The following is a 19,966-nucleotide window of genomic DNA, read 5'->3' as shown; positions in this document are numbered from 1 at the left end:
AGCTCTCTCGCTTCCCAGTACTGATGTTGCAGCTTGGGAATCATTGCAATTGATGTGTGGAATATTTCAATATTCACAAAATGCGCCCAAATCAGGCCACCTCACAAAATTAGGGTTGGCAGTACAGGCATGATCCCGGTCTCCTCTATAATTGTTATTATGCCTTCTTTGAACGTATTTTATCGTTTGAGGAAGCGAGCCTTACTGAATTGCTTTCAACTTTATATTTATATTACCATCATAATTGTGGTTGGGGAGGTGGCGGGAATCGAACCCGGGACTGTTACGCCGTGAAACCGGGAACCTAACCACAACCACTGGGCCACCCCAAAGGTTCGAGGGGTTCGGGATTAGCAGCGGCGGGAAACAATACCATGTACAGCTCATTGGAAAGAAAGAAAAACGCTTCCCGTGACGGAATTGAACCTGGGTCCCTTGCGTTATGTTACCGGTGTCTATCCCATTGAGCTATAATTTTTTTTAATACGTGAAAACCTAACGCACACTCCCGATCACACATAGCGACTAAGAGACAATACAAAGCCTAACAGGCATCGATGAAGCCCAAATAGGTCCAGCTGAAGTATGTTGCCCTTCAAATCTCAGGCAAGAATGAACACGCGTCCAGAAGATACAGCCACTCCGGTGGAACACTCGGCGCCGCATAAACACTCCTAACCAACGCAGAGAGTTCACGAAAACTGGGCTTATTTGGCCCGGGGGGGGGGGGGGGCGTGAGAGGGAGGGGGGAAGTGGAGTGAGGGTTCCACATGCCCCTCAGTCATGCAGCACTGCCTCAAGCAGTATAAACCCAGTACTACAAACTCATATGGCATTTGATTAACAACAAGAAAAGGCAGGAACAGAATTTCGTAGGGAGCAATGTCAATGTCCTTTTTGAGAGTCCGCTGCAAAACGTCCCGGAAGAATACTGCGCCACGGCAACAACACAAAACAATTATCAGTTGTCTCTGGTTGTTTATCTGACCGAGGAATAGACATTCCCTTTTCGCGCAGTCATGATTTAACTGGGAGTGTGGGAGAATGAAGCTTGAAGGAAAATATTTTCGAATTTTGCGGAATGCACATAACTATTACACGTTTTAAACCATTACTTTTATGGTGGCCTAAGTAAGGCTTGCACATTCCGTGCGTGCAGTTATACTTTTTGGTTCGTAGCGCGGGCGTAGCCTTTGGACTTGGTAGCGGGATCTAGCACGTGGTAACGCGGTCCACTCTGGAAAAGATGTAAAAGCATGCGGACGAAATGATGCTGGCCTGCCAGTCATGGGGAACTTTCAGAGGCAAGTTCGGAATTAAATGTGAGGGGCAACAACCCTGTCTCCGAAGCAGGGAGAGGGGCCGCCAGTTCCGCTGTTTCTCCAGCCTTGCATCAACAGTGCTGGTTTCTCCATTTTTTTATCATTGTATTACTTCAAACGTTCATTGAAATGTTCTTGAATACGACAATATTATTTATTTATTCATTTATGAGGCGCTACTTAATGGGTACTGACAATCAAAGAAGCGATCTAAGCACATTCCCGTGCAATAGCGTGGGAACTGCACCCTCAGAAGTAAAAATACTGCGGCGTCTCGACAGCACATTTCAGTCTCATGTTTTGTGAAAAAAGGGAAGAATATTTATATGCGTCGACCTAGTCAAAATAGCTAACATTCATGGAACTGTACCTCCTTCACCGATGCATACTGAGGGGCTTCTAGGCATTCTCTTAATTTTGATCACCTATGATGTAATAAACATCCGATAAACTTCAAACACGAACTCACGTCTGAAATTATCAATTCTGTTCGCTCAAGCTTACGCTTCCATTCAATTATACTACCTGTTACGTGATGGTCACTGCAAGAAAATTGCCTTTCTCTGTTTTGGACCTCCTTTATCCTATTTGTAAAAAACATAGTTTTTACAACGGAGCTCTTAATGGCTAATTCCCGGTTTTAAGTTCAGTGAAGCCGCTTTAATTGACACCGTTTCTCCGCTCCTCCTGCCGCCACCGGCGCCTCTTTCACAAGTGCTATTCCCTTCGCCTCTACGGACGCCTCTTTCACAGGTTCGCAATCGGCTGGTATCACTGCTAGCGCCTTTATCACCAGCTGCACTGTTAACTCCCAATGGTACGTACCTGTGTCGTTCACTTAGAGTAACAAGAGTGGTAATTGAAGTAGAGTGGGCGCGCACAGAAGCGGAGAGTAAAGCAACGGAAAGCCGTTGCCGCAGAACGCGCAGGCACCGCCGTTGCCGTCACAGTTACACTTCCACCTCGTCGATTAGCTGCGAATCCCTCTCTGATAAAAGCAGCTTGGCCGCATAGAACACCGACGCTGGCCAGTAATCCTTTAGCCTGAAAAACTTTCGAAGCGACATTTTCACCGGTGCCTTGCACGTCTAAGAACGCCCGGATCACCAGTTGCCAGTTTATGCGTTAGTGTGCAAGGGCAGAGCGAGGGGAGGCGTGCTCGCGTGGCTTGGTTTCATGCCATTACTGATGAGATGGGTTTTGTGCTGGTGGGAAACTTAAACGTGGATGTCTCACGGCCCAATGCGCCCTGTCTGCTATACTCCGTGGTTGAGAGGTTTGGGTTATTGTGGTACGTAGAGTGCAAGATGCCTACGACGCAGGAGGGAAACAGAGAGCCCATGTTTGTCCGCTAGAATAAATCTCGAGTTCTTCTAAGTTACATTCAGTTATTGGATAGGAAGTATGCTCATTCGAAAATAACAAATCGACGTGTTTTCATTCATGCACTTCCTAGGCTGCACCCAGCTTCGCTGGTCATCCTTCTTCCCGGAGTGGAAGGCACAGACTTTTTTTCATATGAGCTAGCCCAACCAGATTCAAGTACTGAACGCGTGCGGAGAGCATAAAGCTGTTGTAATTACGTGGACTTCGCACATTCGTACGCTTCCTTCGTAATAACTCTCAAAGCCCATTCTACCTAAATTAATATGTGGCTAACGGGCCCTCTCTATGATTAATCTGGCGCAAACGTACTTCCAAATGTTCGAAATTCCTTCTCGTGCTTAACCTAATGAAATTCCGCCTAGACTGGTAATTGTAGTAGCTTATTTTCTGTAGTAGTAAATAAATGCATTTATTAATGTTTAGGACTTTTTGCCGCAGAGAAAGCGAGGTTATGCGGTGCACAAATTTACACAAAGCACTGTTTCAGCTAGAAGTACTCAATTCTGTACAATTAAACTTGGCAGGTTTAACACAAGAGTATCTGGTTAAAAATTACCCTCTCAGACAAGCTCCATGGCTCAGCAAATATTCATGCCAGGTTTGGAAAAAAAAAAAGTCTTTTTACCATACAACCAATTTTTACCCTCAATATGGGGATGCTTGCGGCCTGCGCGAGCAGTAAACTAACGACCAGAAGGATTATTTTTGCAGTACGTCATGTGATAAATAAATTTAATAACATATAAAATGAGCTGCACTTTACAGACACCGTGCACAACTGGGAGTTCAAAGCTTGAAAGAAGAAGCCATTTTTATTATACAACTGTACCACGAATTCCAGAACAACTCGATATTTCCTTGTTTGTAGGCGCCGTTAAGCAAACTACACCTTCAAAATGTCCGCATATCAAGCAGCACCATTTATGTTTCAGCACTTCCACTCCAAGAATCTTCCTATTCCGAAAACTTTTTCCTATACTGCTTCAAGGTTAACAAAACGAGGGTTAACAAGGCTTAAGAAAAATTTAAAAGGCTTCATCTTCTTGCGAAAGTATCGATAGTCATACCACGGTGGTGGAGCATGTCATGGTGACTTCGCTTATATCTCTGTAGTCCCGAGGGAGGCATGTTGCATTGTCCTGCACAAAGATGATAGTAAAGGTGAATTAAGAGTGCGCCTAGCTCGAATAAAATTTCAACACGGTTCCTCTAAGCTACCAAAGGCTACCACCCGCTCCGTAATGAATGATTCGCGTTTACAAACGTCAGCGGGAAGGTTGAAAATGTTGCGTCGCCCACCGCTGCGTACATTGGAGCTCTAAATTTTAGTAATTTAAAGAATAACTTTTACTCTGTGTCAGGTCCCCTAACTATACAGCTTCTGAGAGACCTCCCTTAGGAGAGCACAAATAAATGGGTCATTCTCCACTTCATTTATTAACTTGCGTTCATTTGCAGTAAAGTTTTTTCCAACCATATTCGCAATTGTACAAACACCGGCGACCGAAACTTGTTATTAGATCGATATGTGACACAAGTCAGCAGTCTTTGTATCGCAAGATCTTGAGAGTGCCCTTGAATCACTTAAAATTTTTCGCATTCATCGACGGTATGCCAGTAATCGACGCCGCAAATTAATCGCAACTTTGACGCAAGCAGACGCTTTCTCAATAAAACCAGTAGCACCGCAAGAACATCATTCCTGATTTCATTTTCTTTGTGAACGAATATAAACCGTGCATAATTCGAACACTGCTAACACGACGGGTACAAAGAAAGAAGAACGAGCACAAGCGCTGTCTTCGTCCCCGTAGTTTCAGCGCTGTTCGAATGATGCAACCATTCAAACCGGCTCGATTTTCATTACTGCAATAAAAAGTGCATGATAATTAGCACACGCGACAGTCTTATGCAAGAATGCTGGAATGCACATTACAACATTGTGGCATTAAAGTAACCATCACTACTTTTTCATCTGAATTACGTATCATTTTCCTTTAAGCATTCCGTGTTCCCGAGCTTTGTGGTACGTTTCACGATAGTAAATCGGCACCCCTACCAACCACAATCACCCTTTGGCGTGCCTAGTTTTTGGCGGGCGTTAAACCCACCAGAGCAGCTTAAAATATTTTGCAACCCTCCACTACTACAACCCTCAAAGCGTAGGTATAGCATCAGCACGTAAAACCATCTAACCTGTAGGATTTGAAACAATAAATGCAAAATCGCCCTACGCTCATTGCCGAAGTAGCTCCGCTTCCTGTTCAACTGTTAACCATGGCAGCCTCTCTCGCTATGTCCCTGAAAGTACAACGAAATTCGCATAGATACCAGAACAAAAGCATTTACTTACCAGCGATTCAAATTTCTGTGCGTCGACTTTACATCTGTTAGAATTGACTGGTGTCAGACATAGCTGTACGACTGCTGAAAAAAAAACGAAGTTTGAGGCGTCTTTCGCAAAAACGACACCTCAAAAAGGCGTCGTTTGCATGAAATGAGACAATAACTGTATCAAATGAGACAATAACTAATGAGACAATAATTCATCAAGCCAATTAGAAAGTAAGGGAACCAGAAAGCAGGGAAGACACCTTGGAGCACCTACCACGCAGCTTCTAGGTATTCTTGGCCATTGCTGTCATAGTTGTGGTGATAAATGTGTCTGGAAAAATTGAATCGAGACAGTATTTCCCCTCACCTAAATCTAGCAACAATCTGTCATATCAGTCGTTCGTTGATTCACTGCAAGAATATATTCTAGGAGTATACATAACGCCAACGGCACCCTATGTAGTAAGGTAGTAAGAGCCCGTGATTTTCTGTATTGTTATTTATTGATAACACGATCTATAAATTCACATATAACAGCCTAAATCCTGTTGAACGTAACTTGCTCCAAAAATTGTATATACAGAGATTTCCCATTATAGATGAACAGCAGTAAAAGCCGTCACCGGCTTCTTATATTTTCTGCTTTGGATGAAATAGGGTTGGGTACGTCCTTGTACTCTCTGTCCGCTTTACGGCACAAACTAACAAGTGCATTGGAAGCCTATAAATTAACACTGACCCCGACCTTTCCGAAAAGTTTCTTCACAAAGCCGAGCATTCAGTGAATATTAAAAATGAATAGTGTCAGTCGTGTCTTATGGTTTCTGCTGTCCTAGAGAACTACCTTGCTTTCACCTCTCGCTGAGTACCTTGTGAGTATGGCCGCAAAAACCTCTCCAAGCGCAACCAGCTGGCGCAAACCCGTGAAGTCGAGATTGGTGCTGTGTAATAAGCAAAGAGAGTAGCGCTCTTAAACTCTTCGGGTATCCTGCTGACTGGCTTCCTGCCCCTTACATACCTCTGCATGCGGCTTCCTGACGCCACAGAAGGAGCGGTCTCCAGATTTCGGTCTTACACCCATATCGTAATTATCATACCTCTGTACAAATACCTTGACAGAGAACACGAAAAAGGCCGAAAGGATTCCTGTGTTGTCACCACGTATCGAAACGCCTATATGACGCATAAAACGCCTATCTTCTTAGAGCTCAGTGACTGCATGTGTGACTATTATATCGAAGGCGTCTTCACAGCCTGCACCGTCCCTATCAAGACACTCATGCTGAGGAAGGAAGCCAATGGGGCTGTCCTGCTCCGGTTTTAATGCCACAGAGCTAATCCTTCACCGTCGTGAAACCGGCGCACCCGCCAACGCTGCTCTCCAGCCGTGCACCGAAATGATGTCATCTCACCAAAGTGAGAACGTCATCAGCAGCCGCAAATACGTCGTCCAGTGAAAAATCCGTGTCAGGGACGAAAACAGTACTCCCCGAATCGCTGTGATAGGCAAGTGGCTTAACCACTGTTCTACGAGAATCGACGCACAAAATTTTACTTTTCGTGTACTTTAAATGGGAACGAAAGGTTGTGAAAAAGAAGAACAAAACACGGAAGGATCGCGCGCGTCTTGTAGCCCATATAGCGTGCTTTGAAAGGGGGACAGAAGAAGAAAAAATGCATCAACAAAATACCGAAGCACTCTTTATGAGTTGCGAATTCAAAAGCATTAATTTCCACTTGAACGCCGAAGCGTGCTGTTTCTAATTTTGCGCTGCGATTAGGTTTTCTTTTCGTGGTAGACTTCGCAATCTTGTGAATGTATTGGTGCGGGCTACGTTGTACATGTTCTGCGGTAGCATGTCGGCTGTGGACTAGATTCATTTCGACGGTAGAGCTTACAAATCAAGTGGATTTATTCCCAGGGAACGCCATCTGGTGACGTCTATGGAGACCTCCATTTTCGGTGGATTCATTTGTGGCGGCGATGTCTTGGTGGTTCCGTGGGTAGACGTTTGGACTCCGTAGATTTACGATCAGTTCCTGTCGCACCGAGCAGCTGGCTCCCTCTAGAGCATGTAATATAACGCGTCTCTGCGAATTCGCATGGTAAGTCGTTGCACAGCAGTGAATGGCCCTGTTTGTGTTGAATTTTGACGTCGAAGCTAAATGAGACTAGGAGAATCAGCCGTGAGCTCACGACAGAAGTTGTCATCGTCATTTCCCAATCCGCTCTACTAAGTATGTCAGCATTGGCGGTTGGTATGTTCCAGTCAGTCAAATGAGAGTTCATAAAGCAGCTGCTTTCTTCGGAAGGCAGCAGTCATCCTTACTGGTGAATACACCTGAGTGGGAATGTGTTATGCCCATTTGCATTTTGACGTGTGGATACCTCAATGATTAGCCGACCGATGTTCACTGGAAACACTGCTGCCACGGCGTCGGTGGTACGGCTTTGTCGTCTGCTTTAGCGACGGTTGTTTTGGCCCTGATTTGCCGCAGCTTCGTGTTGACTGCGCGCTTCCTTCGCACGGCTTGATTAACTTGTTCTATTAACTTTTAAAGGAGATCACAAAGCCATACCGCCTACGCGTCCGCCGGCGAGTAGCACCTCCGCGCGGGGAACGCAGGGTAAATTCGCGGCGCCATCTGCAGTGTGCTCCATGAGTGAAACCGCCGCCGCTCCCCCCTCCCCCCGCCTTCACCTCCACCGCGATGGGAGAATAGAGAGTTTTAGCAGTCCGTCCATTCCGTCGTGTACGTTGTTACCGGGTTGACCAGGACCCATCTGGGCACTTGGGCATTCGTCGCGGTAGGGGAATTAGTTCTGCGGGCCTGCCTTCGCCATGTCCACGCCTCCTCGCACTTCCGCGCGCACAGGCGCGGACGGGAACTGGTAAACCCGGTAACAACGTACACGACGGAACGGACGGACAGCTAAAACTCTCTAATGCTGTACCGCACGCCGTGAAAGAACCGTTGCCGGGTAAATACGGAGAGCTTTGATTTAAAAATCACGGATAATGGCGAAACGTGTTACGCCCTGTATTTCCACAACAATGCAGATTTCGCGAAAGTTCTACCTATACTTGTTATATTAGAGTAAATTCAATAATTCTTTGAACAAAATCTCCAAAAACTCAAAAATAAAAAAATATATAAAAGTACTGAAAATGGCGAGCCGTGTGACGGCCAGCATTTCCACAAAACTGCAGCTTTTGCGAAAGTTCCACTTCTATTCTTTATAATAGCGTAAACGGAGATAATTGTTCTCACAGTATTTAAATAAACTAAAAAAATTCTCGAAAAAAACTTACACTTAAGACAAGCGGCGTAAGAATACAACGCATTAGTAGATAATTCTCCGAATTTCTGCAGAATGTTTTACAATCTTGCGGGAGGAGATTGCTGGTATATTGAGCTTTACCCCAAAATACAACCACAGGAGAAGGTGGTAAGTGCTTCAGGGCCCCTTTAAAGGCAAACTTCATAAAAAGTTTTACCTCCTGAAAACCCTATTTCGTGTTCAGCCTAAAAATGTCGCAAGAAAGAAAATGTGACAGCTGAAATACGCGCGTGCACGCTGCGAATGACCCGGAAGCATTGGCGATTTACAAACCCAAATTGAGAAGCTCGCGGTGATTACGGCCAGGCTCGGGCTGAACTGACGTTGCAGCCGGCGGCCGGAGCAGCAGGGCAGCGAGAGCAAATCTGCACGCAACGCCTTTGAGGGCGACAGCCACTCAGAGAAGCGCCTCCAGCGACGCTCGACCCGTGCTCTTGGTTATACGGAGTTCCAAGCACACGGCCAGCCGGCATATCACTTCCGCTTCCCAGCCCTCGGAGGTGACCGGGGGCTCAACATCCGAGCTACAGCTCCTGACCGCCACTAGGGCTCAAAATTACCTGGCGTGACTTCCTTACCCAAGGGACGCTCGCTAGGACTAAGGGTGCGTTCCAATTTACCGTTTAGACAGCTTCGTTGTCGTCTTCGCGGACAGTACGCCATGTTAAGCCCCGTTCCAATTCGAACGAAGCAGTCAACGAAGCCTGCTTCGAGGAGACAGCATCGAAGTCAGCAACGATGCAGGCTACCTTCCTGTATAAACTGAGAAACGACGCCAGTGCCACCTTTTTGCGTTTTTATGTTGAAACAAAAACACTTCTTCCTTTATTTAAATATTTAGTATAAATTACTCGTGATGAAGATGACTTTGCCTAATTTTTAAATTACGTAACGTTTGTAATAACAACGGTAATATTAGTTACGAAACTTGCGGCTTGCTCAAACAACATGCCTGCTGCGACGCTATCGTCTGCGTTGGTGTTGCGTTTGCGACCGCGACGCCGTTCCAATTTGATTCCTTTAGACGTCCTGTTAGACTGCTTCGTAGACTGTCTACCAAGCTGTCCGCGAATTGGAAAGCAGCATAAGCCTCGCCAGAAATAAAAGTTCTTTATCTCTCTCTCCCCGCTTGATACCTGTTTGCAGGATCCGCCGGCAGGTGCCGCGACGTGTGCGGCGGAGCTATTTTACCCGACTCTTTAATGCGAACATCCTCCTAATCCATAAGAAAGGTGAAATGAAGGACTTGAAAAATTACAGGCCGATCAGCTTACTGTCAGTAGTCTACATGGTTCTTACGAAAGAAATCGCAAACAGAATTTCTCCCACTTTAGATTTAAGTCATAATAGATAACAGACAGGGTTTCGTAAAGGCTATTCAATAATGGACCATATTCACACGAACAACCAGGTGATACACAAGTGCGCGGAGTATACTGAACCCCTATATATAGCCTTCGTAGATTATGAGAAAGCATTTGACTCGGTCGAAACCTCAGCGGGTATTCAGGCAGTACGGAACCAGGGTGTAGACGAGCATTATGTAAGAATACTAGAGGATATTTACAATGAGTGCACAGCTACCACCATCCTCCATAAGGAGAGCAGTAAAATACCAATAAGGAAGGGCGTGAGACAAGGAGACACAATCTCTCCAATGTTTTTCACAGCATGTTTACAAGAAGTATTCAGAACATTGGATTGGTAACAGGTGGGACTAAGGGTTAATGGACGATAGCTCCGTAATCTCAGATTTCCTGATGATGTTGGCTTGCTAAGTAACTCGGGGGACAAATTGCAAAGCATGCTTAACCCACTGAAAAAACAGAGTAGAACCGTGGGCCTGCAAATTAATATGCGGAAAACTAAAGTAATGATCAATAACCTCGGAACAGCACAGCGGTTTCACATAAGTGGCGAGGCAGTGGAAGTGGTAAGCGAGTATATCTACTTAGGCTAAGTTGTGAACCGGGATCCCAACCATGAGCCAGAGATAATTAGAAGTATAAGAATGGGGTGGAGTGCGTTCGGCAGGCTCCGATAATGAATGGCAGCCTACCATTGTCCCTGAAGAAGAAAGTGTATCACAGATGCATCTGACCGGTACTCACCTACGGGGCAGAAACTTCGAGGTTCACAAAGAGGGTTCAACTTAAATTGACGATGACTCAGCGAGCAATGGAACGGAAGATGATAGCTGTAACATTAAGGGACAAACAGAGAGCGGAGTGGCTCAGGGAAGAAATGCGTGTTAAGGACATATTAGTAGAAATTAAGAAGAAGAAATGGACGTGGGCAGGGCATGTAACACGAAGGCAAGATAACCGTTGGTCATTAAGGCTAACAGAGTGAATCCCTAGAGAAGGCAAGCGTGGCAGGGCGCGGCAGAAAGTTAGATGGGCAGATGAGATCAAGAAGTTTGCGGGGATAAATTGGACGCAGTTAGCACAGGACCGGGATAACTGGAGATCTATATGGGAGAGGCCTTTGCCCTGTAGTGGGCGTAGACAGGCTGGTGGCAATGGTGGTGGTGATGATGATGATGATGGTGATGATGATGATTATGATGATGATGATGATGATGATGATGATGATGATGATGGAGTGATTAATGATGTAGTTCGTGGGGCTACCAATCACATCATAGTTGATTTGGTGGTATGTACTATATTTCGAAAATAAATTTGGCCAAAGTAAACTTCGCCTTTAAGTCCTTGATGTTATCCGGGTGTGAAATAACATCGCCTTTTTGTCGAAGGATGAGACCTGCATACGCGCACGCTTCGCAGGTTTAAGCTGATCGTATTGTGTGTTCCATGCAATGCCCGATTACGAAATAATTTTCAATGTTTTTATCATGGCGCAAAAAGGTACACTCTTTCAATAATTCCATCTGTTAAATTTCTCTGAAACCACGCATTGCACTGCTTGGGATATGTTTAATTCACAATAAAAAACTAGTCTGCAGCTCCCTGAGAAAACTTGCGGCTTTCCTTCCCCAGCTTTCCATATAGCCGCATGAAACTGGAATATTGCAATTACATGTTTTTGATATACACGCCGCTTTTCACAATCAATTACCTTCGAAGAGTTATTGGCTCATAAATTTTATCTCCTTTTCCTTAATGCATATGTAACGATTCATTTTGTTGGAGCTTTCATCTCACTAAGCGCCACATTCTTGTATTTTACGTCTCCCGATGCGCCAGGAATACATCAGGGAGTGGGGTTAAGCTAACGTTTTCTTTTATTTTTTGCGCGCGTGTTTCTGAAGTTTTCATCAACTATATTTTATTCCTAAGGACAGATGTTTTCACAAATATTAGTGGTAATGCAACATTTGCACATTATGGCGAAGGGAAATAAACTATTTCCAAAGAATTTAAACACTATTGCATTTACTCCTTTGCCCAGTGCCGCCTTCGGATTGCAAAAAAATGATGTTTTTTTTTGCACTCACACATTAAATTGTTCGGTATAGTCAATTTGATGTATTCCAGGCAATTTTGAATAAACACATATTATGATGTCTGAACTTCGGTTCGAATTATACATGGTAAAATCGCCGTTCGTTAAATCATAACGACAGTTATTTCCTACTGTATCGGTATAACCAAACAACTGTTAAACGCTGTCGCACCAGGTCTTTACACAATATCAGAAGTACAAATGAGCAGAAGTATATTCTTTCGAGAGACGTACGTTGTTTTCAAAATGTGGCAAATGCCAAGTGTACTTACTCGCTAAAGCGATGACAAAGTGTCGTGAAGATGGCCACACCGCCCGCCAGGGAGCCTGTTTTGTCTTTTCCCATAAAGCACTGCCAGCCAAAGGTTTTGCAAAAATGTTTCTATGCAAAACTCATTGCGTTCAGATAGTTCAAAGGCAATTTATTGCATTACATATTATTTATCTCATTCACACTTGAAGTAAAATATGATGCATTTGATATATTGTGCTACAGATGTCACTAATACCCCTGTCACACGGCAGATCTCATTCGCTCAAATGTCATTCGCTCTAAATGACATTAATTCGGCGCTACACGAGAATACCGAATGGCATTTGAGGCGAATGACATTAAGCGGCTAAGTGAGGTCCCGGACCTCAGTTAGTGGCCAAATGAGTAGCCTCGACAGCAGTAGCGCGTCCCTAGAAAGCAAACTTCAGTAATAAACCAGAGAATATTGTTTCTAAAAACTGTCAGTAAGCTTATATTTGATTCTTTGTGTTGTTGTTCAAATAAAAAGATAAACAAGTACTAACAAAAAAGAAAATTTTGTCCCCAGTGCGCGAGCTAGCAGAATCCGGATTTTTTGCAGACTTGTCTCGGCTTGTGATGTATACTGATGCCACCTAAATCGATGGTTTTCTTGTTTTTTATTTAACAAATAATCCTTTATTGCGTTTTTTTTTAATATTACGTGTGAAAGCATTCTAGATGCGCTTGAAATGTAATTTTTGCAGTTTTGTGAGCTCGCTAATCGTCACCGCTATCGCAATCAAATGACGTTTGTTTCGCCGTGTAGGCCCGCACGGCCGAGCTGAATGTCATGAACAGCTAATGTCATTCACTTTGAATGACATTAGATTTCCCGTTTGACAGGGGTATAACACTGCCTGAAGATCAAAGCGTATGTTTTTATTTCTGATTCCAAGGTGCAGAGAACAGCACGGCGCGGATTCATAATTTCAAGCCTCTATTAGTAAACGGGAGCTTGGAATGAGGAGCACTGTGTTTCATCGAACGTTTCCTGTGTTTTACGGAACGTGTGAGGTGCAAAAACGCATACAGAAAATCGTTGTCACAGAAGCCCGTAGCGTGATCCGACGAGGATTTCGGGCTGAGACAAAGAAGCAGCACCGCCGTAGGACGGTTTTGAGGAGGAATGACGGACCGTAGGACGTTGGGTGCGCGCCTTGTATAGGTCGCCGCGTTGACTCAGAGATTCATTTCACTTCGCTTTCAGTGACTGCGCGTGAGGCCGCATTCTCGGACAGGGAAGACGAAGCCAGTAGGCCAGGTCAGTAGAAGATAGAGCAGCTCAAAATGCCACTCGTTGTAACCGCCATCGGGAGAAATCTGCTAAGGATGCAGCTCCAGCAGAAACCCCACAACAGCAACAAAAAACTTCAACAGGAAATGAAACAGCGCCCCCACAGAAGGTACAACTGCGCTTAACACTTCATATTCTTGAAACGTTCTAAGCAGCCTCTGTAATTTTAGGCACTCCTAAAAATAATAGAACGCGTCGCAGCCAATTTGAGTTGCTCACGCACCGATTGTTCCTTAAGGTATATATGGAAGGCGCAACTGCCTATGTGAAAGAGACGCTCATTGCGGGAATGGTGATCTGTGGACGCCGTGTACCGCCGGTTAAAACGTGCTTTCACCAACTTAGCTAGATACCACTTCCGCAATAAAAATGTACGCAGTTAGCCTTTGGCAATATGTTTGTTTATGAAATGACAGGAAAAAATAATTGTCTCCGCAACCTTCGACCTTAGCTGTAATATTTGTGGTAAGAATTATTGCAATCTATAACAGCGTAAAAGCCTACGAAACGTTAACAAAAACATAAAATAAAAAAAAGTACACACCATTCAGTGCTGCAAGAAAACCAGCTGCTTCCTCAGTGCCTTCGCAAAGCGCTACCGCCTGCTTCTTGATACAGGTTTCCGCATTCAAAAGAAAACTATCTTCGAAGATGCATTGTTTCTCAAACAAAGGTTATATTTTAACCAGGAAACAGAACTGCCCGTGAGGCTATCAAGGATTTGCAGGAAACAAAAGGGAGAGAACTCCGAGAGACAGACAGCATCGTACCGGCACTAGCAGTGACGTCATTTCAAAAGTCTGACTTCCTCGGGCAATCATCAAATAGGTGGTAGAATACCTCATTCAAGAGGACATCTCTGAGAGAAATCTTTTCGGGGCGCTGCAAGTCTGCCTACGTGCTTTAAAAGCGACGTCATTGTAGCTCCCCCTGGCGATACTTTTCCAAGACTTCTTTGGTGCTACGTGGTGTTTGCATCTCTTTTTTACATCAGTTTCTTCGTCCCTTGGCATAAACTACTTCGTAGGGGAGAATGGCGACGTGTCCTTCAGGCAAGAGTTTCCGTGTCGGGCGTTCACCTTTTTACGTACGGGCCGTAATATTGACCCCTCTTGACGAACGCACTAGGCTATCTTTGGTTCCGCCACTACCAACGTCTATGAAATAGCGCCGTTGTAACGCACTCATTTCCTACTCTGGAAGCCCGGGCTCAATTATTTCGGAAGCTTAAATAGGTTTTATTTGCTTTTTACAGTGGCGGACATTTTCTGTGCCGGATAACAATAACAACGCCGGTTTTTTGCAATCAAGAACTCAACGCTTCACCGTGCAATAAACAGGGGTAATATAAATATCACACCAATACCAGCCCTGGCGTTAAACGGTATGTACACAGGCTTAACTACAAATTCAACGAAGTCACCTGGAAGTTTGAGGGTCCTGTTCGCTTGTCTGCCCCGGTCAAGCTGGAACTTATATGCTAAGCTGTCAAGAATGCTCTAGAATAAAATTGTTTTGGCAGAACAATGAGCCATGCCCTTTGTGTCTTGCAATATCGGCAAGGTGTCCAAGTTACCCCTTTCATGTGGGAAAGGCTACATTAGGCCGACCGGCATGTTTTTTAAAGACAAGCTGCAGAAGCACAGCTTGGCAGTACAGGCTCAAGCTGCGGGGCTTCATTCAGCTGATCACCGCTTCAGCTCTTTGTGCTAGCGAGACCTCTGTACTTCCCACATTCCCGCAAAAGGCATGCCGTCAAGTTTTTGAGTCCATGGATATTTCCAATTCAGGTAATGAGTGCTTTAGTGAACCATGGATGAACCTTTTCATTAAAGAAATGACGTATATAAACTTAGACGCGCCCCTATTGCGACAAAAAAATTGATAATGCTTTGTCACTCTGCCTTACTCTTTGTAATCCCTCTTTGTTTGGCTCTAGCGCAGTGATCTTTCATGTGCTGTAAAGAACGACTTTATATCTACCCCTAACTTGTGGTCATTTTTCCAAGCCACTGTTTTCAGCTAATAACGTTTCACAATTATGATGTCTCCTACGCAAGTCATACGCTAACAAAAGCCGAGACCAACTATTCTGTGACAGAGCGAGAATGCTTAGCTGTTGTTTGGGCGCTTGCAAAGTTCCGCCCGTATCTCTACGGCCGCCGTGTCGAGGTTGTTACGGACCACCACTCGCTTTGCTGGCTGTCCTCACTAAAAGATCCGTCCGGTCGCCTAGCACGCTGGGCTTTGCGACTCCAGGAATATGATATTCGCGTTACCTATCGGTCAGGCCGGAAGCACCATGACGCTGATGCCCTTTCTCGCTCCCCATTGCCGCATGAAAGTGAGCGACTCTCGACTACCGATTTTTATCTCTCACCACTGGAGATACAGTCCATGTCATCCGAGCAAAAGAAAGACGCCTGGATTTCCTCCATCTTCAAATTCCTGTCAGGCTCATCGGCGAAAGGTGCATCTCGAAATCTACGCCGGCAAGCGTCGCACTTCGCCATTCGTGACGGTCCGCTGTTTCGACGGCAACTACCAACCCGAAGGTCGCAAGTGGCTCCTAGTAATTCCACGCCACCTACGTGCAGAAATATGCGCATATTTTCACGACGAGCCGCACTGCGCCCATGCTGGTGTACCCAAAACCTACCAACGTTTGCGCCTGCGGTACTACTGGCGCGGCATGTACCGTTTCGTTCGTCAGTTCGTTCGTTCCTGTGTTCACCGCCAACGCCGCAAATCTCCACCTCGCCAAGGAATTGGACCTCGACAACCTTTACCATGTCCAGAACGACCCTTCGACCGCGTCGGCATCGACATCTATGGGCCTCTCCCTTGCACGGCAGCTGGAAACAGGTGGGTTGTTGTGGCTGTTGACCACCTGACCCGATATGCAGAGACGGCAGCACTGCCGGCTGCAACTGCGCCTGAAGTTGCCTCTTTCCTCCTTCGGCACTTCATTCTACGACATGGAGCGCCTAGAGAACTACTCAGTGACAGAGGAAGGGTTTTTCTGTCTGAAGTTATAGAAGCCCTCCTCACAGCCTGCCGAAGCATCCATCGCACCACAACGGCGTACCACCCACAGACCAATGGTCTCACCGAACGTTTCAACCGAACGCTAGGAGATATGCTCGCAATGTACGTGGCATCTGATCATTCTAATTGGGACACCATCCTTCCATTTGTTACATATGCGTATAACACCGCCACGCAAGCCACGACTGGCTTCTCTCCGTTTTTCCTTTTGTATGAACGCGAGCCCTCTTGTACGCTGGACACAATACTTCCTTATAGCCCTGATGACTCAGAGTGCACGCCCATCTCATACGTTGCGAAACACGCCGAAGAATGCCGCCAACTGGCACGTTCACTAACCAAGGAAGACCAACAACGACAGAAGACACAGCATGACGAAAAGACCTCTGCACCAAGCTTCTTACCCGGATCACTTGTTTGGCTGTGGGTGCCAACGACTGCTCCTGGATTGAGCAGTAAGCTCATTTCGCGATACGATGGTCCCTACCGTCTCATCAAACGCACCTCAACCTGTCAATTACATTGTCGAGCCCGTTGCCCCATCACCCGACCAGCGACGCCGCGGCCGTGATATAGTACATGCCCAGCGCCTTAAGCCTTACGTTGAGCCTCTCACCATTTCGACTCCCTGATCGCCAGGATGGCTCTTTTTCCCCGGGGGCAATTGTAAGGATGCCCGTCGCCAGCGCAATTCACGAAGGAGCAACCCGAGTATAGGAAGCACTGTCCACTCGCCATGAGAGGGTACGTGCCGAAACAGAGCATCATCATCGCAGTCAAGTGACAACAATAGACGGCAGCCGCATCGCGAACGCTTGGAAGGAAGAAGAAGCTGCCTCTCGCTTTTGCTCTCGGCCAGCACTACAGAGCGGACTTCGTGCTCCTGACTCCTGGAGCTGACTTTGAGCTGACCAGTCCTTCGGCCTTGGAATAAATCCTCCTTACAGTCACATTGAATCAAGGTCATGTACCCAGACATCTGATTTCACGCTCTCCATTAAAGTGTGTTTGAAATCAGAGATAAAGGTTTAAGTGTAACGGCCTGTACACCGCAAGGGTGTCTGCCCGCACCCACCCCACACCGGCCGCTGCCCCTCCTGCGGCACTAAGAACGGCTGGTGCCACGTAGTCCTGCACATAAAGCATATCGCTCTAAGCACGTAAGCAACGGCGTTAGATGCACAACCAATTAATGCAATTCAGTTGGAACTCGTTTTAATTCCTAGCTTCTTGAAACACGCTGCACCAGATTATCTATCAAAGAAGTGCTTCTCATCCAACGAATACGCACCATATCGGTCCTTTGCACGATTGGAATTTGCAATCGCAGAGTAATCGCAAACCTAATATTCTTAATTCTGAACCTCGCCAAACACGTCTTTACCAAACAGATTTGCGGCTACTTTGCGGAATCAAATTATTCACTTTAAAGGGACGCTGCCACACTTTTTCAACCTGTCTCTAAATCTTAAATGCCTCCAGAATGTAGTAAACAAACACATTAGAATGAGGGGTCACAAACTACCTGAGCCAAAAATTATTACTCTATACTCATTAAATAACTTGATAACCCGCTCAAAACATTTTATCTTTATTAAGAGCCTTGTCTTTCTTTCAGCGCTCTAATTACGTCATTACAGCAATGTAGTAGCTATTGGCTGTTTCCTTTCTGTTGCAGCAATAAACACATTCGATAGCCACTTTCGAAAAAGCCCCAAAGCAAAGCAGAAACAGAAGGCGGATAGTTTTGCTGTGACGAGCAAATCAAGCAGTGACCCTGCGTGCTGTTGATAACTATAAGTTCTGACAATACTCGAAGAAGCGAAGAAAATAGTGGTAACATTTATTGAAAGTGTTGCGAAGTCCCTTTCTCCTCAAGGATTATTCGGCTGAGGCGCGGCAGAACGTAGAGAGAAGGAGAGGAGAGAGGACCGTGAAGTAGCTGTGGAAAAGGGTGGGTGAGGGTAGGGCAAGGAACACCGTGGCTTCGAACGATATACAGCCGCTCCTGCTACCGGTGACGTCGACACAGCACTTTCGTGCACCGTTTCGACGGCGCCCCGGTCAGTCATGTTGTGTTTCGTGCATGCGTCGTACCCAACGATACCGAAGCAGCTATGAATATCCGTGCTCACACTGTTTCCAGAAATGTAATAAAACCTCACAAACGCCTGGCCAGGACAATCAATTTATTTGCACATCCACCAGTACGACCACCTTGCCCGCCCGCATTCTCTGCACCTCTTTTTTTGTCTTTTTGCTTTTTCATGCCCGGTTTGGAGAAGATTTTTAGGTGTGTCTTTCTTTAACTTACCCTTAATCTGCCAGAATTATCTCTATCGTACACAACCATGACAAACGGGAATAGCGCACAGACAGACCACGCTACAATAAAAACAACAGTACCCTGACGTACTCAGCAGATTGCAAGCGGACACAACCATAACCGGGAAGCAAGCCTCTAAGCTGCAAAAGTGGGGCGTAATGTGGCACTATAAAATACAGAAGTGACCTCAAAATACTGCAGACGTCAGCACTGCCTAGGTATCCAAGGTCAACTAGTTCAATCACGGGGATATGTTTATGAACGCATCAGAATTGACAAACAAGGCTTAGTCGTTTCTGGCAATTTTACGGCGGAATCTGGTGTCTACGTAAGGGTCTTCAATAGCCTTTCAGTGGCATTATTGCAGTTACACAAAGAGACAATTACTCACACTGCTCCTACGAACATCATTGCGCTGAAGGCTTCTCCAATTTTGTCTATGTACGAGCTAAGCCAGTGCAGCTCCCCTGCTGAAGAGCTAGTAGTTTGCATGGAATTCCCCGGGAACTTGAATCCGTTAAACTTCTTCCTTAATATGCTGAGTTCCCCACTAAGAGCTTTAAACGAAGGCCAGAACTTTCGGCACTATTTGTGACCACGAAAATGCGAAAGCTCACCGTTTAAGAATACAGCTGGTACTAAAGCTGAAATATTTCTCCCCACACTTCCATTTTTGTGCGGAACAAAGCATCTGCTACCAGACATCCTTTGACACGTAATATATGGCCTATTGTGGCGCGGATGAGGCGTACCCCTTTCCTTTCCCAGTTCGTGAGGGCTATGCCATCCTGCCACAATTGTCCGGCTCAGCGTTTCCCAAGAAAAGCCAAAAAAGCGACAATGCCAAAGGGTTGCTCCATATGTACAACAGGTTGCTGTACCCAAATAGAGATGGCGATGCCAGCTGGATTGTTGAGTTTGTCTCTTGGCAAAGGCTCAGCAGCTCGTTGCATTTTAATTAGGCGAAAGCCTCAAAAAATTCATTGCGGGAAAAACCGTGTTATTGTTATTGTAGTTGTGTACCGTACATAAAAAGGCCACCACTGTAAAGGGTTAACAGATGCAGGTGAGTTCGCGCAGAGTTCTAACCCAGGTCTGCATGGTAGGAGCCCACTGCGTTACCAGTGCTCTATCTACAAACTTTGCAAGC

General features: G+C 45.6%; 1 protein-coding gene across 3 annotated transcripts in view; it reads right to left on the bottom strand.

Annotated features, from left to right (window-relative positions):
• The window catches only part of LOC144144518 (uncharacterized), a 65,724-nt gene extending 46,301 nt beyond the window's left edge, over nucleotides 1-19,423 (bottom strand). For 2 of the 3 annotated variants that reach the window (XM_077675999.1, XM_077676001.1), the window contains exons 1-4: nucleotides 19,208-19,423; nucleotides 12,126-12,205; nucleotides 5,062-5,135; nucleotides 3,776-3,847 (exon numbers count right to left, since the gene is read on the bottom strand). In XM_077675999.1, coding sequence (XP_077532125.1) covers nucleotides 3,776-3,847; nucleotides 5,062-5,135; nucleotides 12,126-12,205; nucleotides 19,208-19,308 — 327 coding nt within the window. In that variant the 5' untranslated portion in view covers nucleotides 19,309-19,423. The remainder of the gene's footprint in view (nucleotides 1-3,775; nucleotides 3,848-5,061; nucleotides 5,136-12,125; nucleotides 12,206-19,207) is intronic. The other variant, XM_077676000.1, reaches the window with a different exon arrangement.
• Between the last annotated feature and the right edge of the window lie 543 nt (nucleotides 19,424-19,966).

Source organism: Haemaphysalis longicornis, unplaced genomic scaffold, assembly GCF_048455015.1.
Source record: "Haemaphysalis longicornis isolate Haplotype H1 unplaced genomic scaffold, Haemaphysalis longicornis Haplotype H1 scaffold_7, whole genome shotgun sequence".
NCBI classification, from domain to species: Eukaryota; Metazoa; Arthropoda; class Arachnida; order Ixodida; family Ixodidae; genus Haemaphysalis; species Haemaphysalis longicornis.
This window is presented reverse-complemented; position numbering and strand designations above follow the sequence as displayed.